Source organism: Leiobunum rupestre, chromosome 1 (genome assembly GCF_980474605.1).
Source record: "Leiobunum rupestre chromosome 1, qqLeiRupe1.1.hap1, whole genome shotgun sequence".
NCBI classification, from domain to species: domain Eukaryota; kingdom Metazoa; phylum Arthropoda; class Arachnida; order Opiliones; family Sclerosomatidae; genus Leiobunum; species Leiobunum rupestre.
In genome coordinates this window covers 28132799-28159716 of record NC_143384.1, presented here as the reverse complement: position 1 = coordinate 28159716, position 26918 = coordinate 28132799, and the positions used below count along the sequence as shown (strand labels likewise).

General features: G+C 38.1%; 1 protein-coding gene across 1 annotated transcript; it reads right to left on the bottom strand.

Moving 5' to 3' along the window:
* Positions 1-20546: 20546 nt before the first annotated feature.
* Positions 20547-23945, bottom strand: LOC149962039 (uncharacterized). Its single transcript, XM_090164374.1, has 7 exons — positions 23817-23945; positions 22446-22547; positions 22297-22374; positions 22030-22111; positions 21842-21954; positions 21471-21778; positions 20547-20871 (listed from the first exon to the last, which is right to left on the bottom strand). The coding sequence occupies exons 1-7, from the start codon at positions 23943-23945 to the stop codon at positions 20547-20549; spliced, it is 1137 nt and encodes a 378-aa protein (XP_090020500.1).
* Positions 23946-26918: the final 2973 nt, after the last annotated feature.

Sequence of the window (26918 nt, the reverse complement as noted above, 5' to 3'; positions counted from 1 at the left end):
CTGGGATCAAACCCCTTACATTGCCACACCGCCTTGTTCCCCGAGTGCGAGTACGCCAAGCTCGAGTTCGCGAAGCTACAGGAGACCTACGATGCCCAACTAGGCCCTATGAGGTATGCGGACGAGCGGTTGAAGACTTTCACCAGTTTCCCGCTAGAGAAGCCGTGCCACATGGAACTCACCAACGCGGGTTTTTTCTACACAAACTTTACGGACTACGTGAAGTGTTTTTTCTGCGGTGGTGAGATCGGAGATTGGGGTGCGGAAGACGATGCCTTTCTGGAACACGGGAGACTATTTCCCGATTGCAAATTTGCAAAAAACTATTATTGCGGGAACGTCTTTTTAAAATCATTCATGCTCAACATCGCGTAAAATTTGACCTCGTTCCCGTAACTTTCTTTTTCCTCGATGTAGAAGATCGAACTAACTATTCCTTATTAAATAATTTCCATTTTAAAAGAAGAATCTCCCTACTTAATAATATTTTACAGCCTATTTTATTAAAACATGTACAGAAAAGTGTAATAAAAAATGATTTAGTATAATATTCGTCTCGTTATTTTTTTCCAATACATTTTAGGTAAAAAAAGATAGGTAAGTGGAGGTATCCATATAGATAGGTAAGTGGAGGTATCCATAAAATGAGGTGAAGTTAGAGGGCTCCATAATTTTGGATCTATAAATTCGGTGAGTCTATGAAAATCGCTCCATAATTTTGGATCTATAAATTCGGTGGCTCTATAAAAATCGCTCCATAATTTTGCTTATCTATAAAAAAGGTGAAACCTTATCTATAATTTTGCTTATCTATAAAATCGCTCTATAATCTTGCTTATCTATGGCCAGGCCTATTTCTCTCTTATCTTGGAGATTTTATTTTTATTTACTATTTTAAGACATTTCGAAATAGCTTTTAATATGTGCTTCAATTTGATTTAGAAAAATATTTACTTAAAGTGTTTTGATCTGATGCATTTCCTATAACATTTTCAAAAATAAAAGGAAATATTTTACCAAGGCAATTCAGGAAGCTCTACACAGATCAAAATACCTTTCCGAAATAGGTTATTTCAGAAATGGGGAAATGAATTGTTTATTACTTTACAATTTTTTAACAAAATAAAAATTTCAAAATAACTAGAAATTGTGACATATTTACACGGAAAATTTGCTTCAGAATTTAAATGTACCACAATTAGAACAAATGATAAGGCAATTTACCAGTGATCAGCTAAAGGACATTTTCCAAAATTTTCATATTTATTTTTTGTTTCTTAACATTCTCAAAACTCTTTCAAAACATAATTTATTTTGCTAGGGTAATTTTTGTGCAAAACTGCCTTAGTTATCAATTTTCCTAAAAATCAGCGTTTTGCAATTCTTAGTTGGTTTTTGTAATTTCACGAAAATTGAAAAGCTGCTTTTTAATCCCTTCAAACCACTTAAGGCATATAATGTTGTACACTAAATTAAAGCTCATATTTAAAAACGTAATTTCCATTTCCGTGACGGAAAACGAGTCATCTATGAGAAACGGAAGTTAGAGAAGTGGAATCTCAAAAGGCTCAGAGTTACTCGAGTGTTTCTGGCTTTGTTGTTTCCATCTCAAAAGCACAAAGAGTAAACGAATTTGCCGTTTACGGTCCCCTTATGGATTGTTTAGTGCGAAACAAGATCTCAATGAATTTCTCTATGGAAATTATTAATTGAGAAGCACACTTCAAAGTGGATATATTACAAATGGTAGGAGCTATAATGCTAGAAGATATTCCAGGTTTGGGGATAATTAAACTTTAATCATGCTTTAAACGATAAATCTCAAAGTTTGTGTATAATTTTAATATTTTAAAATAATTTGTAGCTCTCATTTTAAATCGATATTCTTTTCGCTTCGAGCAAAACTTAAACCACGAAATAAATTAACTATACGCTTTATTACGCTACAGTAGACATTTTCCATTTAATGATATTTTCTGCCTTTTAAATTGTACGGTTGAGTGTTTAAGCGTGTGTATTTCATCGTATATAAAAACAATAATTAGGAAATAAAAGATAATAGTTTATGAAGTATTCATTTTTGTTATAAAAGTTGAAGTTCTGCAGTGTAGAGCAAATTACAGAACTGCGATTAAGGTTTTTAATAAAAATTTTAATAATGTAAAAAAGGATTTAGAGTTTCGTGTACAATCGCATTAATTCTGGAGATGCCAGAGCGAGACGCAACCAAAGTTGCGGATACATTTGAAAATGTCTAGGTACTTTAAGACATTCAAATTGTGAAGGGAAAATGATTTAACTGTTATAAAGAGTTTTCTGACTTACTCTATGTGTAACCAACGTGTATTTTTTGGAATCGAGACATGAACGCATCTCCTAAAATTGTTATTAGACACGATAGTTACTATTTAGATGAAAAGGTAAGCTCGTCGGTTTCTAAAAATAAATACCACTATTTCAACATAATTTTGCATATTTCGTGATTTTACAGGAGAGATTTGGAATTCTCAATCTCTATCAATTTTATCCAGAGGACTCATTAATGCCATTCGTTTTTTGGAATCTACCCAACGTGACGTAATATTTCTATTATAATATATTAAATGCTTTGAACGTTTTGTGATACCACACCGATCCCACTTAAAAATATGTTTTCTTTTATGAGGCCTTTCACTTAAAATTGTTAGTGTTGAGCAATGCGTTTAAGGGTGGAGCTTTTTATTAAGCTGGATATTATTCAATACATTTTTTTCACGGCAGAATGAGGCCGCCACCATTGCCCCTAACAATGTCCGCCATTCTTCATTACCTAACAGCGAATGTACAAGTGAAATATAATCAAATTACTTTTGCATTTCAGACTAGTTTACGATGATAATAGCGTAAGTACTGGTATTAATGTCAGTGAAGACCTAATCAAAAGGACATTTGGTGTATATATTTTGTATTTGCCTTGTATGCAGACGGTAGACGTCTACGTAGGAACACCACTGATGTATTCCAGAAAAGAAAAAATTCGGGTCACGCAACCTTTCGATTGGCGTGGAATTCATATCTTCAGCTGCCCGAGCGAACAAACAGATGAAAACGAGAAGGTTCTGCTTCCTCATGAAGCCTTGGGTCGAACCAACTGGAATCTGTTGCTGCTCTGCTTCTTCTCGATGGCCACCATCGCCGCCTTCCTCTTCCGCGGAGGAACCTCGAGAACCAACTGGATCCGGTCCATCGCCGAGAGCACCTTCTTCTTCTACTCACACCTACTCTACAATCCTGCCACTGGTATCTTTTCAAACAAAACTTTACTAAAGAGTTTTCCACTAGCAATAGCTTGATTTGAAAAAAAATTGTCAGTTCATAAACTGTGTTTTCTTAGTAATAGCTCACGCGGTGACTAACCTGTTCAGTTTCACGGAACATTCAGTGCATACTCTACTCTATTTCCTCCAGTGAAAATCACTTCTAGTTTTGAGAGACAACAATAGGTGTTGTAAAGTTCACCACAAAAGAGAAATGAGAGTGGTTTGGTTTTACTTACAGATGTCATCGGAGCAGAGCGTCGTCGCAGAGTGTCCTGGAGACTGTTCCTGGCAGGGTGGATTTTGGGCGCCACTCTCGTTTTGCAGAAATGTTACCTCTGTAATATGAAGGGCGAAATTATGACGGCGAAAGTAAAGAACATCGAGACCTTACAAGATTTATTCGACAGACCCGATATCGAAGAATACTATTCATCCGAATTTATAATGTTTCATTTGTTGGTAATCTACTCTTTCAAAAAATTAGGGAGCAGCGTTGGGAAAACAGTTGGTATTCTGGTCAAAAATTAGATTATTGGCCGAAATTTCCCACTGATTTTAATAATGAAAATTAAACGGTAGTTTATTTAGGCTTGCACAATGGACCTCTGGTCGAAGTGCGCGAACGGGCATATCCCTAGCCCTTCATCCCTTTCACTACTAATAGGCTTGCATTCATCGCGACTTTGGATTATTTAAGTTTTATCTTTTTCGTTTGACTTTACTACTTCTTCCAGTATTGTAACATTTTCCCAATCTAGAAATATTTTTGCAAATTAAAATATGATTTAACCGTTTTATAGGGATCGACCAGTCCGGAATGGAGAAAGTTCATGGTCAAATCAAAGATGGTATATCGTGATGATATAGTTAATATGTTAATAGATCGGAAAACGGTACTGTTGGGAGATTTTCTTATATTTTTCCATCTCATCATGAGAAACGCCGATATCAACAGTGTCTACCGAAACAAAAATGAATTAATGCAGATAACGATGCATCTGTTCTTATTTTTGAAGTTACCGCAATTGATCCAGGAGACAATACAATATCGGTGAGTATCGCAAATTTTTAGGTTTGATGTTGATTGTGCCTGTGTTCGATTCGAGATGATTTCAGGAGCTTAAATCATTGATGTCCCCCATAAGTGTTTAGCATCGCGACTACAATCAAATTTATTTGAATCGGACAACCCTGATAGAAAAAAAGTTTAGCACATCAATTAATCGGAGGGTTACAGAAATATATAGGCGGGTTAGAAATATAGGCAGAAAAGCAATAAATTTGAAAAGTTTAAATTTAAAATTTGAATTATATTTACTGTGGGGGAGATAATTTTGAAGACTGGAGAGAGAACGCTTGCCATGGGGCAGGGGCGTAGCTAAGGGGGGGTTGGGGGTAGCTATCCCCACCAACTTGCAGGGCAGTGGACATATTGCAATTGACTTGGCCTTCAGCTTCGAACTCCGAAACCCTTCGGAGGCTCTCTCCTTGATTTTTCGACAACGAAAGCTTCTTGCCTTGAGTCGGCAAACGTTCATTTCCTTAACTTCAACCGGAGACCTTTTTTATCTTTCCGGGGGGGGGGGCAGGGGCTGTCGCTTCGCCACTGCTACGGACACTCTAAAGCAAAATACAAAAATATCGAGGTGAGGTGTCTTACCATCTCAAAAGAATCTTTCGGTAGAAATTGATGTAGATACTTGATCGTAGCTTTTAAGTCTAGATTAACACATAAATTTTATTTTTGTTTAATTGTGTTTTAGAGTTTGTTTGTACGTGGAGACCCGGCAGATTCAGCTATTCTATTCAATCGAAGAATTTAGAATTCGGACGTTTGTAGAGATATACTCGCACATTCCACCGAAACCGATCTCGATGTCTTTCTTAAAGCCCATACTCCGGGTGTGGTTTTACGGAACGGTATTTTCAATCATCGCCATATGCCTTGAAGTGACCCTCGGACATTTAACCCGAAAGAAGAGAAACCAATCTAAGATAAGGTTAATGTTAAGCGTCAATTTGCCGCAAAATCTGAGTATGAAGTTATGAAGTTTTTTCAGAAATTCATCTATCGATGCTCAGTCTGCTTTTTTAACTCATGAGCGTTTCAACATTAGTATAATATAATACCTTTCATAATATTCTTATCGCCATCTATTGACTTTAAAACGAACGTTTAAAAACAAACAGCAAAAACAGAACTTTTCAGGCACCCGTAAAAAAATCTCATTATGAAGCAGAAGCCTAACATTGCACAAAAAAATCTAAGTACATTTATTGTTACCCACAGTTCCCACAAAGGCTTTTATGCTGTTGGATTAAGACTGTTGGATTGAGACTGTTGGAATTGGAAGCTGTTAGGTTAATGAAGTATGTAATCGTTACAAGTACAGTCGATTCCGCTTAATTTTGACAGCTGCTTATTCCGGCTAAATCTTGAATCTAAACAATATAAATAATGTTAAATAACTTCGTGTTTTTGGGAAAAATTTCGTTTAATCGGGAGAAAAGGTTTTCGGCCAAAGTAAAATTTTTAATAATTTATTTTTTACCACTTGTTGATAACACACCACCATTATGGACAACCTAAAAAACCTAGAGCTCCCAACACCACATCGTTGTGAAAGCCAATAGACATGGGTATAATATAAAATTTAAAGAATTTCTATAGAGGAAAGATATTTAATTGAGTACTTGAACAAATCGATCAAAATTTATACGCAGATAAGCAACGATGAAAGGCCAACTTTCACCTTAAACACATGTGCTGACTTTGTTAGTTTGAAGGGGAAAAAAAATTTATACTTTGGTTTTTACAACTTCGAATAATTGGGCCAAATGGTCTTGTCCTGATGTATCCCAATTAAGCGGAATCGTCTGTATCTAAAACTACACGTTTCCACTTCTCTTTATATATTTACTTATTCTTTTTCAATATAAGTATATATAGAGATTTATGAAATTCAAAAACCAACGAATTAGCTGAATAAAATCCTATTGAATGTCAGGGCTGTTGTACAAAATATCAAACATCCAAGAACACCTAAAACACTTTAAGAACACTTAAAAACAAACAGTACTAACAAACCTCACTATGAAGCTGAAGCTTAAGATTGCACAAAAATAATCTTGGAACAATGGTTAAGAAAAACACACGCCTAAGTCCACTAGTGTCTTTCGAAGCCAAAGTTCCCAGCACAGAGTTTTATGGAGTTGAATTGAGCCTGTTGGGATTTGGAGTTGTCGTGTTACTGAACTATGTAATCATTATAAGTGCTTTCAAACTATATTTTTGAACTAGTGCATATATACTTATTCTTTTTCAATATTAGTATATATAGAATAATAAAAATTGCGAAACAGCCGAATAAAACTCTAATGAATGTCTAATTTTTATTTAAAATTTGAAATAATCAATTTATTTGGTTTAAATCGAATTTTTGTTGTATTTATTTTAATTGATATTTTAAGGTTTTATATCTGGTTTTCTTGACAAATTCATTAATAAATTTATTGCGGAGGTAATATTAAATTAATATCTCTCTAATTTAATTATTTATTGAAATTGAATTTTAATTGAGTTTATTCTGAATTTACCTTGCTACAGAATCTACGTTCGAACATTTTCATCAATACATAGCAGTAAAATACGTGATTTAAATAAATGATTTTAAAAACTATATTTGGTTTACGTAAAATTGATTTAAGCAGACAAAACTGATAAATGTAACCGCAACGAAACCAATATGTAAAGCAAAGAAATCTAATAAAAATTATTAGACATGAAAACATTTGTTTTTCAATTCTTCATTTACAATTGAGAGCTATTCGTGGTCATTATCTAAAGCCGGCTTCGCTACCTCCCAGCAAAAGTCAAGCAAGTTTAAAAACCATAATTTGAGAAAAACTCGCTTTTTTCTTTTATATTAATGTGATCGCAATACTAAACTATTCACCGAAACATACTATTAAAAGCTTTTAAAAAGTATATAAAATTATGTAATGAAAAAGGTTAAATTTAAAACCAGTTGAACATATAAACGCTCTAATAAAAGCTCACAAAGTTGATTATAGGGTTTCTTGATCAATCTTTTTATCTCTCAATTAATGAAAATAAAATCTTGAGAGTAGTAAAAGTATAATTCTTATACTTTTGTTGTGGATAGTTTTCATGATACTCATTTTCTATATTGCAAGATAATGTCGTCACATCTCTGTTACATATAAATTTCAATTTATTACGAAATTTTGAAAAGCCTTTTTAAACAATATTTTAACGTTAAACTCGGACCAAATAGATCCTCCAGTCAAAACCAATTGAAATTGAATTAAAATAGCCAGAATTTCAAGTTTCAATTTTGAAAGTGGTTATGTTACATATGAACTGAGCTATAGCGTTACAAGAAATCTGTAGATTGTCTCAGTTTTATAAAAATATGTGCATGAAATAAATTCAATATTTAACTATTTAACATTAGCTCAACCGAGTCACTAAATTCATATTGTGACAGTTTATATTGAAGCTTTTCTTGGACATGAATTCTCAAAGTTTGTGTGTGTTTTTTTTTAGTATTTGACGTCTTTGTTTGAATCAACAAAAATTGAAAAAAGGTTAAAGTTTTCATTTTAAGTCGATTTGGTTTGCACTTTCACCAAAACGTAGACCACGAAATAAATTAACTAAACTCTTTATCGCGCATCGGAAAAAGTTTTCTATTTCACTAACAACTAAGACTGTGACTAATGGTTTTAAGGTAATTTAATTATATTTTCGGCCATTTCAATTATGTTGAGTGCTTAAGGAAAGCCTTCTTCAACTCGTACTTTCTCTAACTACAATATATTAGAAAATTAAAGTTAATAGCTTATGGTGTTTAATTTTTATTTGAAAAGTTACGGAGCGTACAGCTTATTAGAGGAATAAGTTATTTTTACACATTTAAGCGCTATTATACAAGTTATCAAAGTAGATTAGGGTTACGGAAGTATTTTATTTAATATAATAATGGTAATATTCTGTGGAGCGTAGCGAAAGTATTATACACTTTCGTCTAAGATCCCATTAGTTTGGTAAATGCTAGAACCAATAGATATCCAAATTAGGAAATAAAATTGAACGGTTGTAAGGTGTTTTTCTGTTTTCTTATATCCTCTTCGGGAAACCAACTAGTCCAAGAGCCCATGACAAAATAAGCATGTGATAAGCTACACGATGGATCAAGGTATTTTTTAATTAGGTTAGTGATTTGAAACTGTTTGTCTTACGGGCCAAAGTGGGGGCTTTCCGGAAATACGAACCACGTGACGTCACTTGAAAATTGATATGACCTGATATTGGTATCATTCGATTGGTCTCAACGTGCTCTTACCAAATATCGCTAAATTAACCTTCAAATCTGAACCAAACGATGTATAAGATTAGAAAACTAATTTCGAGCCCCTCCCAAATTTACATGTATAAGACAAAATTATTTTTTTAGTCTTATAAATCACTAACCCAATTAAAAAATACCTTGGCCCATCGTGTACCTTATCACATGCTAAACGTTTCTTTTTCGGTTCGAGACAGGATCGCATCTGATGAAATTGTAATTATACAATACAGGGAATTTCTAGATGGCAAGGTCAGCTCGTCGCTTCTCTGTTACGTATAAACTTGAATATATTTTGGATAATTAAACGGCTAATATTTAAACAACATTTTGGACAAATCGTGATTTTACAGGAGAGATAGAGGTTTTTCGATTTCGATAAAAATGATGGAAATTACCCAACGTTGCGTAATATTAGTAATATAACATTTTAAATGCTTTCAATTTGTTTTATTTCCCACTTCACAATAAGGTTCTTTTTTTTAGGTCTGTTTCATGGTGCTATTAATGAATTGAAGTATGGTGCTTTTTATGGGACTCTAAACCTTTTAACTTACTAGGTACAGGATGTTCAAAATAAGCGTGTCGTAAACTCTAAGGCGTGTTCTTTAAGTCCTACATGTAATTAGTCAAAAATATCTAATGCACATGGGTAATATAGTGCTTCGTTCCAGAGATATACCCCCAAAAAGTTTAATTTAAAACAAAAAAATACCTTTATTGTACCGTACGATATCTGCCTGGAGACAAATTGTTTATATTAAATCATCATATTTTAATTGGTGAAACTATAAAGTTATTAATAAGTACTTAAAGTTGAATAGTCGACTGTTATTTGCACGAGTTTAAATATGGAGATCGGGGCGGCCACGAAACTGCTCCAGCCCGTCTTATACACCTCACGGGGTATTGCGTCTCCAATTAAAGTCATCTTTTGTCGATTTCATTTGGCGTTTATGTTGCTTTACAAGTATGAATTAAAATCAGATTAGTGTTAATAAAAATCACGCTTTTAATACAACTTTATAATAAATATGGTTATTTAACTAACCTCCAATGAATTTAGTGGAGCTACAAAAACGCAGACTAAAGCATTCAGTATTTGGAAATTATAACATCACAGTGCTGTTTTTAAACAGTCAAATGTTTACTTATATGCGGATATGCACCTGGTGTAAAGTCGGTCTGCGGGAGATGGCGCAGAAGCTCAAAGATTGTACACGCCAATCTTCTCACCTTTCCTACGGAGAATCTCTTTTGTCTTCGGACAGGGGTGTTCAACAAGGCGACCCGTTAGGTCCAGTGCTCTTCTGCCTCATCGCGAATAATGTGGCCTCCCGTATGAGATCGGAATTGAACATTTGGTATCTAGACGACTCGTCGCTAGGCGATGGTCCTGATAAAGTCCTCCGCGACCTCGAACTTATCCAGGAACTTTCGGCAGATAATGGTCTAGAACTAAATCCATCCAAATGCGAACTTCTGATCCTAAATTCGGGTGGCTTCGATGACGCACATTTTCAATCTCTATTTAGCACGGCGGCCCCGGGTATTACTATTATTGATCGCCAAAATTACATCCTCCTTGGCGCTCCTCTTTCCGACGAAGCTACTTCGGCGTGCCTTTCTACAAAAATGAAATCACTACAAACAATGGCCGGGAACCTTGGCCAACTATCAGCGCATCATGGCTTTTTCCTTTTAAAGAATTCCCTGGCCGTCCCCAAGCTTTCCTACCTCCGCAGTGCCCCTGTGTGGAAGGACAAAGATTGTCTCCAAATGTTCGACGATACCCTCCGCTTGTCGCTTCAGGAAGTTACGAATACCTTAATGGAGGACACTCCTTGGGTCCAATCGTCGCTTCCGGTAGCCGCGGGTGGCCTCGGAATCAGACATGCCTCAACTCTAGCACTACCAGCCTTTCTGGCTTCGGCTTCCAGCGTGGCTGACCTGGTCCGTGAAATTCTCCCCTCTTCTATCAACGACTCTCCGACCACCGTTTAACGCGACGCTATTACCGAGTGGGAACTTCACTCGGAAGGCAGTTTACCGTCACCGGATCTTTGGTGTCACCAACGCGCGTGGGAGCACCCACTCGTCGAAGATTCAGATGAAATATAAACAAATTAAGTGTTTAAAAGATATCATTTTATTAAAAAAATTAGTTTTTGATTTTGTTGAAGAAAATAAATTTCCAAATGTGATATATAAAATGGTTTTTGTTATTTCTGTTTTTCAACTTTAAGATAACTAGCTCATAAGACTATCCAGTAGCCATAGGAGCGTTCGACCTTGGGTCAGGTGAGGCCAACTTATTGGTTTTACACCCTTAATCATCTCGGCCCCTATAATTACTATATTCAAACCTGATAACACGGGCAACTTGTTAGTTGCATTTTCAATGTATAAGTAAAATTTTAAATATTTTCACCTCTTTTCCTATAATATCACCGTTTTCCATTCTTATTATGATTTTCAATTTTATAACCGCCGAAAAGCGAATATACATATATATATATCAATTCAAGGACCAATCACAGATGGAACCACCAACAATAAAATGCATGGTTTATAAGGGTATATTAGCCCTCAGCTAGTTGTGTGTTTCGAGGCACTCCACCCCGGTAGGGCCCCCATGCCCCTTTTCCCCATTCCAGATTTACCGGGGTACCCTTTTTTCCCCGCCAAAATAACCAAAAACTCGCCTTTCTCTCTCGTCGCAAACCCCTGTAAGCCCCCTGTACCCAATGACATATTTGCTCACCCCTCATGACGAACATAAACAAATATGGCCGTCCCTTAAATTTTGAAGAGACCGACAGACCGCCTCGCCTCGCAGAACGGCGGAAAGGCCGGGAGACAGTGTCAAAAAGCTTGCCGCATTCCTACTCCCAGCTTTGACAATGTAACATACTGCTGCCCTGACTGAGTATTCAGACTCCGAGAAACCGAGATAACAGGTTTTCTCGACCACAGAATAGCGTGGAAAAAGAGGAGCTACTACCCATTCCCGCAGATTTAACCATTCGGCTGATTTAACAGGGTAAGGCAGTCCCGATTTCCTTAGTTACTAATCCAAAGCCCGAACGTCGGTGGTTCAAGGTCAACTATAATTACTTCAGCGTGGGAGGTGGAGGGGGGGGGTGTAGAAGCGCCAGAGGCACCTCGCTATCTCTGCCTATAGGGAAGTCGAAGCACCACCAGTAACAAAGCGAAAGGCAGTCCCGTTTTCAGTCTGTCCCGTGCCGCCTGTGTCTTCGCCCGGTTCGCCGCCCCGCCTTTGGTACCTTACTGAATAAGGAAAAACACAAAAAGGCTATAATTGAGCCACTAACAAAGCGAAAGACAGCAGCTTCTCTTTCCGTCCCGCGCTGTCTTTCTCTCCGCCACCCCGCCTTTGGCTTCATGACATCAGATTGTTGTATTTTTATACCCCGTGCACCGCCAAAGCATTACAGGGGTTACTCATCATCTGTCCCGGCCGAGCCGTCGACCTGTATACAAAGATAGGAAATGCTTCCTAAATCACATACACACAACGGTATACACCCGTATACCTGCATCTCCTACTCACGACTCACTCGTGAGTTCGTCAAAATTCACAACGATATAACGCATTACGCGTTCAAGATCGTTGATCGTTTCGTTATCCAGATTGTGGAGACCATTCTCGCGGATTGGTCTCCTTAACAAATGGTTCGTTCTAGGACATTACGAACATAGTGCTCCGAGTCTGCTTCCAGAGCACCGCATATGCACTTGGGCGATGCAATATGACCCAAGTTGAACAGGTAGAGTGGGAACTTACCATGTCCACTTAGGATTTGCGTCAAATAGTAATTCGTGTTGAAGCTACCATTGACCTTAGGAAAGTACCTCTTAGTTACCTTTCTCTTCTCACTCTCATCCCATGACTCCTGCCACCTTTGAGTCGTCACCTCATTGAGCCACCTTTTAATCACCAACTTAGTTGGCTTCATCTCCTTCTCCTCGGGAAGATCGGTTGCTGATTTTGCAAGAAAGTCAGCCCTTTCATTCCCTGCACACCCAGTGTGCGACTTTATCCAAGTAAAGTTGACTTGAGTCTCCATCCGTTTTAACACCTTACGGATATCATGGCATAAACCATGATTGTTTTTATGATTGCTTAATGCGTTAATAGCAAAAAGACAATCTGTAAAAACCGTTGCACCATCACCAGGACGTTGACCATGCGTCCTTAACCAGCAAATACCCTCGTGTACCATTAATGCGAGTGACCTCATTGTACACTTCCACACCATCTCTGTACACAGCAAATGCCACTCCGGCACCCCGACCGGATAACGAACCGTCAGTAAACACCTCTATCCCATTGCCATTGGGTAGTTGCTCTGTGATGTTTATACTGCTACTGACCGCTGGGTGGTCCTCCCATGGGTCGCCTGGGTAGAGGTAGTTACCACCACGTAACTCCACCCCACAGTGCTTACTATCTTCTCTCATGAGAGACTAAGCGAACATTATAGAAAGCTCGGACGTACGTCGACCAACGTACCAAGCACTCCTTATAATATAGACTAGCCGAGAAGCCCGCCTTACAGGCCGCTCCTCAGCTAGTTGTGTGTTTCGAGACACTCCACCCCAGTACACCCCCAACCCCTTTTTCCCATGGGATAATTTCCGTGCCACCCTTTTTCTCATAGTCGAACCACCGCAGTAAGGCCCCCCTCCTTTTTTTCCATGTGATAATTACCGGGGTACCCCCTTAAGGCGCTTCCTCCCCCTTTTCCCCATGTGATAATTACCGGGGTACCCCCTCTCCGCTTTTCCCATGTGGTAATTACCGTGGTACCCTCTCCCCCTTTTCTCCATGCAAGAATTACCGTGGTACCCTCTCCCCCTTTTCTCCATGCAAGAATTTCCGTAGTACTGCCCTTCCTTTCCGATGCGAGAATTTCCGTGGTACCCTTTTCCCAGCAAAAATAACTCAACCCTGTATCCAATGGCTGATGCATAAAGGCCACGGGACTAACGTACCGAACGACTCCGAACCCCCCCCCCCCCGCTCCCCGTTTCCGAAACTACCCCATACCATCCCACCCCCTCCGAAATTCACGGCGGAAACAGAGATAAAATTTCGGGTGTACTGCATGTTGGGACAAACACGGCCCAACTCTCAGGGGCGACAGATTTTGAGAAAATAGATAGTCGAACCACCTCAGTAACGCTGCGAAAGGTAGTCTCGGTTTCCCTCCTCAGCTGTGCGAGGGTGGGAATTAGGGCAGCCCATGGTGTCGCCTTTTGTTGGGCCATGATGAGGGCATTTGTTTGCCGTATGTGAGCCTGTCTTTATGGCTGTCTCACTGGTCGAACGTTTGTTTCGCAAAGTGCATTTTTGTCCCGGCATGACTCTTTGTCTTGTGTGCCGCCGTAGTGCCCAGCGGAACGGCCGGGTTCAAATACATAACCTTATGTGCCGTGGGTCACTTTTTCCTCGCCGCCCCGCCTTTGGCTTCGTGACCGACTAAGCAAACATTCCTGAAAGCTGGGACGTACGACGACGACGACGACCGACGTACCAAGCGCTCCTTATAATATAGACTAGCTGAGAAGCCCGCCTTACAGGCGGGCCCTCATCTAGTGGTGTGTTTCGAGGCACCCTTTTCCCCATAGTCGAACCACCGCAGTAAGGCCTCCTCCCCGTTTTTCCCAGGGGATAATTTCCATGGTACTCTTTTCCCCATAGTAGAACCACCCCAGAAGGCCCTTCCGCCCCTTTTCTTCATGTGATAATTACCGTGGTACCCCCTCCCTCTTTGTCCCATGTGATAATAACCGCGGTACCCAATCCCTCTTTGTCCCATGCGATAATTACCATGGTACCCCCTCCCCCCTTTTACCATGTGATAGTTACCGTGGTACCTCCTCCCCCCTTTTACCATGTGATAGTTACCGTGGTACCCCCCCTTTTCCCCATGTAATAATTACCGTGGTACCCCCTCCCCCCTTTCCCATGTGATAGTTACCGTGGTACTCCCCTCTCCTTTGCCCATGCGAGAATTTCCGTGGTACCCTTTTTCCCGCAAATATAACTCAAAAATCGAAGACGTCCCAAACCGCTCTGTATTCCTTTAAACCCCCTGTGTCCAATGACTGATTTACTCTCATGACGAACAAATAAATATACACTCGTCCTTGAGTCCCGATTTACAGAGCAGAGATGGGCAAAAATTGTGAGCGAATTCTGAAATGAACGCTCAGACCTTTTTAATTTGAGTGATCAAGTAAGCTAGTGCTCAATACTGGCGATACTATTTTCTCTCTCTTAAACTGAACCAGCTCAGGCCGAGCGCCGTGAAATTATCTCAGTCACTGATCGTTCACGGTGCGTTGAGCGAAATCGGCTAATCGACACGCTAGCCTGCTCAATTTGAAGCGCCACGTCCTCCAGCGGTGGGATAGTTCGTTCACTAGAAAGCGCTGACGGCGGGCCGAGAAAAGCGGTAGTTTTTTAACATTGGAATTTCTCAACGCACTGAGTAATTTTTACGGAATTCGCTCACAGCGCGGTGAGAAAAAATTATACAAATAATATTTTATTTTCAATTTTTTATTCAATGCACTTTTTTATGAAATAATTTATAAGAAATGAAACTTTTTTCTCACAGCGCTTTGAGTGAATTCCGGGAAACAGTCAACCCCGTCGTTCAGTGGGATGAGAAATTCCATTGTTAAAAAACTAGCTCTTATCTCGGCGCGATCTCACTCAGCCCGCCGTCAGCGCTTTCTAGTGAACGAATTATCCCGCCGCTAGGGGAAGCGGCGCTTAACATTGAGCAGGGCTCAGCAGGCTAGCGCGTCGATTGGCGGATCTCGCTCACCGCGCCGTGAAAAATCACTGACTGAGCGAACTAATCGGCGATCACCCTGAGCTGGCTCAATTTCTCTTTCTCGCTTAACAAGACCAACCGACCTTCGTTTTTGAAGTGCTCACTCGTGTCAAAAATGAACGCTCACAATGTTTGCCCACCTCTGTTACAGAGTGAAATTCGAGCCAGTGCGAAATCCGATCCGAAATTCCAAAAACAAACCCAATGACAAAAATATACTCAATGACCTAGTATTAAGGCGAAGCGCAACGACCACGGGTTATACACAGAGAAATTACCTTTGGCGATATCACGTTAGACCCGATTTCTGAAATATACTCAATGACCTAGTATTAAGGCGAAGCGCTAGGCATACCTTCGGTGTGTACCTCCGGGTACCTACGGCGATGCCACGTTAGAGTCGCGAATGAAAGTCAGAAAAAAATGCGACGTTGACCTAGTATTAAGGCGAAGCGCTAGACATACCTTCGGTGTGTACCTCCGGGTACTTACGGCGATGCCACGTTTAGGGTTCGGCAAACGGGTAAGAGTTATTTAACGTATAAATATTTTTAATTTTTCGAAATTAATTTATTCAATACCACAATGTATCATCGTTAATTTATGGACTGTTAATTTTTTACACCCGTTATCGGTTAACGGCTAATTTTAACAACATGTATCTACACTGTGTTTAAATAAATGTATAATACAACAATGGATTAACGTTAAAATTTTGAACTCTACCTTAAAAAATGAAATAAAAATAACCAATTATTTTGTTATCATAATTCAATAATTTAAGGGAAGCAAAATTTCATCAGAAAAAAACTACCAAATATATTTTAGATAAAAAACATCCCAGTTTCTTTACAATCGTTAAAATGTACAGATGTATAGGTAGCTAAAAAGTTTATTTATCGGTTATTTTTATTTTTTTGTGATATACAAATTTAGACTTTGAGTAATGGTATATTACATCGATTATTTACGAAAATTTGGAACTAGTTTATGTTAACCGAATCTATCGCGTACATTAGTTAGTTAGTCGGTTGTCGAAGAGGTTTTCATTTACAAGCTAGCGTTGATAGTTAATAAATTTAAAGAGTAATATGATGGCGCAAGGTCCAGCTCCAGGACTCGTTGCGAAAAAAACCCGCAGCTTTGTGTGGGATCATTTCAAGATTGAAGGAGGGATGGCTATTTGTAATAATTGTGAAAAGTAGGTAAACCCAATTCCATTATTATAGTCATTACAACAGACTTAATTGAACCATATAAGGTCGATATTTCCTATAGACATTTCTCCGCGTTACGTCGCGTCGTTGTCCATGCTAGCCTACGTTCTGTTTTCGGCCTTTACCAACTCGCCGCTCAGTGGCATTCGCTTAGCGAATAAATTTCGCTTTTTACTTGACGTGCATATTTGGGTTTATGTCTATATGCAAGCTTGCTTTTATACCAATTACGAAAATCCTCGCGACCTCAGTGTGCTTTCATCCTTTTTGATAAACAAGTAGACCAAAAAAAAGGTGAAACATAGTTTGGAAATATTGATTTTGTTTAAGCGAATGTGTTTAGTTTTCGACATGCGCAGTAAAATTTTATATATTTTCTACCTTTGATAGATTTTTAAGTTACAGAATAAGATCCCTGACCGTGACACACTGTGGGCCTGTTGCAAAAGCCCTAGCCAAAGGGCTAGCCCATTGAATTTAGCATGCGCGATTCTAGCAGAGCACACTTCAGCCACGGCCCCTAAAGCCGCATCCACCCGTACCTTCGGGGACATTACGAGCGCTCCTTCAACATTTGGAGCGGTGACCGTGACCGTTTGAAGAGAGCGGGTTGACATCGTGGCCTGACTGGCCTAAGAGTATCACGTGACCATCAAATCACATTCAAAACCGAACGAGTGAGCCACGCCATTTTCAATTGGTGCATATCCATGTAAAGCTTGTTTCCCACTAAGTAATTTTCTTTACGCGCGTAATAAGCTTTGTACGTCTCAAAGCTGAGAAACGCGTCGTTGCGCGCGCTAGTGGAAAACAAGCATAAAAGGCGCGTTTATAAGCGAGCGAGAATCTGAAGATGATTGCTGAAACTGAATATTTTTGGCCGGCGTCGGCTCTCGCGCGACCGTTTAAAAATGAGCGAGAGCCGAATTCCTACATGCGGAGACAGACCGATGTAGCTGAAAGCCGAAACTTGCCGCTTCTAAGTTCGATTGATATTCTCACTCGTATCTGGCAGGATTGCGCGCTCCCCATAAGTCACGTGTTTACATTCAGCTAATAAATGTATTTTTAAATTGTGACGAAATATATTTAGTCTGCTAAATTTGTAATAGTGTTTAAAACATGTCTCTCAAACAATTAAAACAGCAACAAAAAGCCCTTAAAGAAAACGAAAGAAAAAGGGATTATGAAATTAAAGATAATTTAATAAACATTATTCGTGATTTTCCACAAATATGGGGTAAAAATGACCCAAATCATAGAGACCGGGAAGCAACAGATGCCGCCTGGGAAAAGGTGGCTTCTATGGCTTCACTTCCAAGTAAGTTTAATCACATGTTAATTTAGGATGATTTCAGTACATTTAAATTAATATCGTAATAAATGGAACCACAATCCAAAAAGATGTGGAAGTATTTGAGGGACCAGTTTGCCACAAATTTCCATGCTGTGAGCCAAAAAAAATCTGGCCAAGAGTATGTGGCCGAAGAAGACGTACTTTTAGTAAAATGGCCCTTTTTCAAACATTTAATGTTTCTAAAAGACGTTATTGCAAGAAGGGAGTATGTATATTAATTTTGGTATTACGAAGTTTTCTAGTATTTGTTTTTCTTAGCACCACATCAAACGTTAGCTTATTTGAAGATATTGAAGCGAGTAAGGTATTTCATTATCTTGTATGGTACACATCTGCATTTCAAAAGTTCAAATTATAGATATATACGATATGCAAGTTATTATAAGATTTAATAAAACTTCTTATTTGTAATTGAGTCCCTATAATAGTGTCATGACTTGGCAACGGCAGTCAGCTTGTGGGTATTGAAAAAATTATTAAGACAGGGCTCAAACCAAAAGCTTCTTGGTTTTCTTCAGGGTCCCTAAACTAAACCTGGGTTTGGTTCTTAAAGTACCCTATTTTCCATAAATGTCCAGGCTACTTTAAAAAAGTCAAAGTGAAGGTTTATTGACAGGGGTTAAATTATTTTACACTACTTGTATTACAAAATACCCTTGTTCCCCTAATTCTTTTTTAAAAAAATTGGAACTTTAATAACAAAACTTGCAATTAATGAATTTGAATTTTTGAAAATAGTATCTATAATTGTATTCTATATTTCAAAAATAATATTTAAAGATTTTATCCACTATGGCTGAGAGTCATTTCGAAAATGAAGAGGATGATCTATATGGAAGTGGACCTATTGAAGCAATACCATCAACTTCAAAATCTACTTCCTGCATACCACCTGAAAACACAAATTCATGTCCTTCAATTATCTCAAAAAAAACGTCAATTTCAAAAAAACAAAAAGTTCAAAAGGAAAAGGAGTCGATTGATGAAGAGCTGGAGAATGTTGATGAGTAATTTACCTTTGAATCAATTAAAGACCGGAAGGCTAATTTAAGGCTAGTCGAATAACCGAATTAATTTGGTCGAATATCGAGACGAAATTCACTTCACGCCTCTTTTGGTATTTTAGCGAATATCGAATAACAATTATATTATTCGGTAGAGATATGCAAATACCATGTTTTTGGGGATCAAATCAAATGTCAAATAAACAAATATCATCAAATACCAAATCAAATATTTGAAAAGTCAAATAATTTGGTCAAATATTATTTGATTAAAAATATTTTATCAAATACCAAATAGTATTAAAATATCAAATATAAATAGCGTAAACTAATTTGACTACTTGGTTCTCGAATATGGCAAAAGAGCGCCAGCTTTAAAATTTTTAGTGGTAAAACCCAGACAACTTCTAGGGGTTAATTGATTATTTGACCAATTAATCAAATATTTGACGACACCACATTATATAGATTTTGGAACTATTTGACCATATACCAAATTATTTGGTATTATCAAATACTTTTTATAACTATTTTCAAATATCAAATTATTTGTTCAAGGAATCAAATATTTGACAAATAGAGTTTAAGCACTATTTGATTTGGCAAAACGGTTATTTGATTTGATCCAAATAATTTATTAGTACAAAATATTTTGCACACTCTCTATTATTGTAAATATTTGGCGAGAATTCAGGAAATATTTGGCGAGTATTCAGGAAATATTTGGCGTGTATTTGGCAAATATTCAGTAAATAGTCGGTTATTCCTGCCTGTGCCACCCCATAGCTTTCTATGGGGTCAGGGAGGGTTAACTAATATTTGAGGCTATTATTCGATAAGCAAATATTTGATATAAGCTCAACTATGCGGTATTGGGTTCAAAAACTATTCGTCTAGGTATTTGATTAAAAGTTTTTTGGGTATTTGATACTCGTCTCAATAGGCGAAAAGTGCTATTCGCCCACCCTAAAATTTATAAACTGATCTAATAAATTTCTAAAGGACTCTGGGATTAGTGGCTACGGCTTTGATGAAATCGTCTAAAGAAGCAAAAGAAGATGATAAAGAAGAAAAGTTTTCCAAATATTTAGCTGAACTTTTGAGAGAGGTGGCTCCAAAAAGAAATAACTTGTGAAATGGAACTTTTACAAGTTGTAAACCGCTATATTGACGATTCAGAATTTTTTAATGATTTCATTACGTTTCTTAATTATTTTACCTTTTACGTTTGTACCTTGAAATAAAAATGTTTAACGCCATATTGTTGGTTTTAAATCGTCATTTTTTCAATATTGAATGAATAATAGTCAATTAGGTAAAAATTAAAAATTTAAATTTATTTGAACTTTTTTTTTAAAAAAAGCAAGTCTGTTAACGTTCAACACCTGGCATTTCCCACTGCCATGGAACTTCTCCTTCATCACTTCAAAAGTAATCAGCAAATTTGTTTCTAATACATTTGGTGTCTTCTGTAAAATTTCTTGACGCTGATAAATTTAAGGGACGAAAAGCATTTTCATCTTCATGGCATGCTCCATAGTAATAATTTCCCAAGCTGTCTGTAAAATCTGCGTAACCTGGAGGGCAATAAATCTTCTTCCGTTGCTTTTTCTCTTTAGATAATAAGAAGTTGTGCAAAACAACTGCTGTTTTTATAATTCTGTCAATATTTTCAGGAGCCAAAGGAATTGGCTTTTGAAATATCCTCCATCTAGCTCCGAGAATACCGAAGGCATTCTCACTGCACCGTCTATTAAACAAAATAGTATATTAGCGTAGCAACAGTTCATACCTTCTAGTATGCAAGTAAGGGCTCCCTTAACCCCCATTGAAAAGGGCCAATGAGGGGGCTGAAAGGGGCCCATAGAGAAAGCATGAGGAGAGGAGGGGGGGCATATCGAAGACAGTGAAAAAGTTGTGAAACTCAAGGGGGAGGGTGCAACTCAAGATAACTAGTGGAACATTTTCTGGGCTTGAGGGGGAGGGTGCACATTGCAGGGTCAGCTAGACACAGGTCCAGATTCACTGTGCACAGCCCTGCCCCATTAAATGTTATTTCAGGGTATATATTCAATATTGCTCGCCCCCAACCACTGACAATGGTGTAGCTAGAAACATTTCAATGAGGTTGGAACTATGTGAATGCTAAAGGGTCAACATGGACGTTAAAACTAAGGTCTAAGTAGGCCCCAGGGGGACGGGGGGAGTGGTTAAACCCAGAAATTCTTTTGACTACACGACTGAAAACCTTGGCAAATTGTAAGGAAAAGGCCTACTACACATCAGTTCCCCCCCCCCCCCGCGTACACATTAATTAAACCAATTTTTTAAACAATATATAAATAGTACCTTGCTCTACTTAGACGGTAATTAAAAACTCTGGTTTTTGAATTTAAATCTTTCGAGGAGTATGGACGCATAAAATCTGGGCGGAGCTGAAAAGCCTCATCTCCAAGTAAAACATGAGGCATAGTTTTCCTAGTTCTTGGTAGATTACACGGTGGTGGCAAGCCTAGTTTTTCATTTACCAACGCCTGGCCAATGGGTGAAGCTTTAAAAATCCCGCCATCGGAATTGGATCCATATCCTCCAATATCAACTGCCAAGAATTTGTACTCAGCATCTACGACAGCCATTAAAACTACCGAGTTTGTGCCCTATTATGATTTAGATAAAAACTTTTAAGTCTGAATTTCGATACTTTGTCCATAAGTACTCACTTTATAATTGTAATACATGGAACCACTCTTCGCTGGTTGCTGGATGACTACGTGTTTTCCATCAACAGCACCACAACAGTTTGGATACTGCCATTGACGGCCAAATTCATAAGCTGCAGTTTTCCACATATTTTTTGATGTACAAATAAATTACTAAGGAGCGATTGAAATAATTAGAAAAATTTTACCGTTAAATAGAGTGGCTGAAGGCGTTTCCACAAAGCATCGCAAGTTTCTTTCATTACAACATGAACTGTTGATTTGTGAACCCTGAACCCGAAAGCCGTACTTGTTACAGAGTCACAACTGGCCATAAATCTGCGAAAAAAATCAGGATGAAGAAAATATAAAACTTACAGAAGAAATTTACCTCAATGTTATGCTAAGCGGTGAGCTGGAGAAAGGGGTTCTCTTGATGGAGGATATTTTTTCAAGTCATCATAAATTAAACTAACTAATTCATCAAAATTTTCCGGTGACATCCTAGTAAAACTGCTGAAATAATCATGATCAATTTCTCTCATCTTGGATAACTTAAGGCAAAATAAACATTTAGTACACAATTTTTAAAATAAAATCCAAGGCTTATGAACAGGAAGCTTACCAAGGTATGAAAGAAGCCTTCACTTTCACGGTTTTCCCAGATTGGATGCGTTCCCCATCTTCGTTGGGCTCTTTCCTTTTTCTTCTCTAAAATTTTCTTTTTCTTTTTGAGTAGCAATTTTTTTTTACGCAATAATAAAATGGTAATTGTATTCAGTAGCATTGTACGTTTCCCTTTCGTCGGCGCCATTTTACAAGTGAAATTATGATCACGTGACAGAAATTTGAGAGATCGGTTTAGCCACCGCCTGCGCGTTTGTAAACACGAACGTACCGAGTAGATGCTGACGTCGGAAGCTTTTTCCTATCGTGAAGATCAGCTTTCGGCTTCATACCCCAGCCGTCGTGCGATTTCTCGCTCGCTTATAAACGCGCCTTAAGGTCGAAGCGGTGCGAAACGTTTCTGAGGCTTAAATTATTTCACTCTCTGTAAGCGATAAATATAAGTTTCGAACGGGACGAAGACGGATGTTATAGTTGCGCTTGAATATTCACAGTTAACGTTAATTCATTCTTGCGATAAATCATATTTGTCATTTTCCCGTATCTAGGGGTAAATACAAGATGCATGAAAATAAAAAACAGCAGGGTACTACTCAGTTAAAATACCACCTTGAAAAAAAACACCCAAAACTTTTAACTCAATTGGGAAATTCGGAGGTAAATTTAAAACCAGAACCTAATTACCTTAAGGCGCGTAGGAACGTTTTGAATTAAGGGGGTACAACTTGGATATTGAATTTGGCGCCCCCCTTATCGACCGGCTTATGGCACCCTGTCGAGTTTCAAGGGGGCACATTGTGCCCCTGTACCCCCCCCCCCGTTCCTACGCCACTGATTGCCGTAATAATATATATAGCGAACATATAAATAACCATTTTATACTTTACACATAATAAAATATCTGCCATTGCACGGGCAAATAACTGTCTAAAGCACTGGGTCGCCGAAACCGATCAACCATTCACAGTTGTCGAGCATCCACAATTTAGAGAGCCTATGAAGTCTCTAAATCCAACGAACACGACCATCGCTGAAAGCTTACCACAATCTGCTAAAAAACTAAAATCAAGTCTTCTGGATTGTTACGAAAATGAAACCGAAAAGCTTTTAAACATGTGTAAGGTGTGTATCGATTATGAAAGAGGTTTAGCAATTTAAAACTTCTCAGTCGCCATAGGTTCGCCAAGTTACGCAAAGAAAACAAACGGTTTCCTTGAGGTCTGATACTTAGGTCGAATTTAAAATTTGTGAACTGGTTTTATTTCCGTTAACTTCCGCCTGGATAGACAGTCCTAATTTTTCCTAACGGTAACTAGAGAGCCAGAGCATGTTCAATTTAAATTTCGATACTTTGTCCATAAGTACTCACTTTATAATTGTAATACATGGAACCACTCTTCGCTGGTTGCTGGATGACTACGTGTTTTCCATCAACAGCACCACAACAGTTTGGATACTGCCATTGACGGCCAAATTCATAAGCTGCAGTTTTCCACATATTTTTTGATGTACAAATAAATTACTAAGGAGCGATTGAAATAATTAGAAAAATTTTACCGTTAAATAGAGTGGCTGAAGGCGTTTCCACAAAGCATCGCAAGTTTCTTTCATTACAACATGAACTGTTGATTTGTGAACCCTGAACCCGAAAGCCGTACTTGTTACAGAGTCACAACTGGCCATAAATCTGCGAAAAAAATCAGGATGAAGAAAATATAAAACTTACAGAAGAAATTTACCTCAATGTTATGCTAAGCGGTGAGCTGGAGAAAGGGGTTCTCTTGATGGAGGATATTTTTTCAAGTCATCATAAATTAAACTAACTAATTCATCAAAATTTTCCGGTGACATCCTAGTAAAACTGCTGAAATAATCATGATCAATTTCTCTCATCTTGGATAACTTAAGGCAAAATAAACATTTAGTACACAATTTTTAAAATAAAATCCAAGGCTTATGAACAGGAAGCTTACCAAGGTATGAAAGAAGCCTTCACTTTCACGGTTTTCCCAGATTGGATGCGTTCCCCATCTTCGTTGGGCTCTTTCCTTTTTCTTCTCTAAAATTTTCTTTTTCTTTTTGAGTAGCAATTTTTTTTTACGCAATAATAAAATGGTAATTGTATTCAGTAGCATTGTACGTTTCCCTTTCGTCGGCGCCATTTTACAAGTGAAATTATGATCACGTGACAGAAATTTGAGAGATCGGTTTAGCCACCGCCTGCGCGTTTGTAAACACGAACGTACCGAGTAGATGCTGACGTCGGAAGCTTTTTCCTATCGTGAAGATCAGCTTTCGGCTTCATACCCCAGCCGTCGTGCGATTTCTCGCTCGCTTATAAACGCGCCTTAAGGTCGAAGCGGTGCGAAACGTTTCTGAGGCTTAAATTATTTCACTCTCTGTAAGCGATAAATATAAGTTTCGAACGGGACGAAGACGGATGTTATAGTTGCGCTTGAATATTCACAGTTAACGTTAATTCATTCTTGCGATAAATCATATTTGTCATTTTCCCGTATCTAGGGGTAAATACAAGATGCATGAAAATAAAAAACAGCAGGGTACTACTCAGTTAAAATACCACCTTGAAAAAAAACACCCAAAACTTTTAACTCAATTGGGAAATTCGGAGGTAAATTTAAAACCAGAACCTAATTACCTTAAGGCGCGTAGGAACGTTTTGAATTAAGGGGGTACAACTTGGATATTGAATTTGGCGCCCCCCTTATCGACCGGCTTATGGCACCCTGTCGAGTTTCAAGGGGGCACATTGTGCCCCTGTACCCCCCCCCCGTTCCTACGCCACTGATTGCCGTAATAATATATATAGCGAACATATAAATAACCATTTTATACTTTACACATAATAAAATATCTGCCATTGCACGGGCAAATAACTGTCTAAAGCACTGGGTCGCCGAAACCGATCAACCATTCACAGTTGTCGAGCATCCACAATTTAGAGAGCCTATGAAGTCTCTAAATCCAACGAACACGACCATCGCTGAAAGCTTACCACAATCTGCTAAAAAACTAAAATCAAGTCTTCTGGATTGTTACGAAAATGAAACCGAAAAGCTTTTAAACATGTGTAAGGTGTGTATCGATTATGAAAGAGGTTTAGCAATTTAAAACTTCTCAGTCGCCATAGGTTCGCCAAGTTACGCAAAGAAAACAAACGGTTTCCTTGAGGTCTGATACTTAGGTCGAATTTAAAATTTGTGAACTGGTTTTATTTCCGTTAACTTCCGCCTGGATAGACAGTCCTAATTTTTCCTAACGGTAACTAGAGAGCCAGAGCATGTTCAATTTAAATTATAAATGAACATTTGTTTTGAGAAATGACATTAGCAGGATATTATCAGACGAAATACAACAATTTCGGCGAAGTTCTGGAGTGGCTTTTCTATGATAAATAATGACAATGAATTTAAAATTGAGTATATTTTAGTCTATTCCGGGTGAAGTTTCCTTCACTATTGATGGGTGGACATCTACAAACCGTATTCCATTTTTGGCCGTTACGGGGCACTGGATTGATGATGATTGGAATCTACAAAACAAATTAATAGGGTTTACTCACTTTCCTGCGAGGCACACCGGAATAAATATTTGCGACTCATTTACTTCTCTTGTGCGGAAGTTTGATTGCAAAGTTAATGGTTCACGTTTTTAAAGATAGAATAGTTGTCCTATTGGTATATCTGTAACTTTTAGGTTCTGGCGATTACTATGGACAATGCGTCAAATAATGACACTCTCAGTCAAGAGCTCGAAATGAGAAGTGGCGATAACGGTTTTCGTTATAGTTCGCAAAATCGCATACGTTGCTTTGCCCACATATTAAACTTGGCTGTACAAGACTTACTGGCGCACCTAAAGGCTCGCCCAAAGCACGAAAGGGAAGACAATTACGTAGAAACTAACAATGATAACTATAATAACAGTGATAGCAACGTTGGCAATACAGTTGCAAAGATATGTAAAATAAAGCGGATACGCTAAACTTAATTTAATACGAAACTGTACACTTATGAGCGTAATGTAATAAGAGCTAAAGCTCAAAATCTACGGGAAAACTACTAACAAAAACCATACTTGGGTTATAAATACAGGGTCTTTTTTTGCTCGGAAAAGCGATTGTTGTCAAAAACTATGATTTGAAAGTTGGAAATTTCAGTGTAAGTTATCCATACCGGGGGACAATCGGTAACAAAATTTCATCGAAATCGTAAAACATTTTCAGGTTTTTTGAAAATGTAATTTTTTACCGCTAGGTGTTACGTGAAAATAGTCAATGAGATACTTTGAGAGCGTCATCGAAAATGTAGAAATATCGTTGCCACGAAAACAAAACAAATTGTTCACCGAAAAAACACGAGTTGAAAAAGTGACAAGTTGGGCTAGCTAAAAGGTGTTTTCTCAATTTCCAGAAGTAAAGTTGGATAACTTTATGAAAGTCACAAGGTGG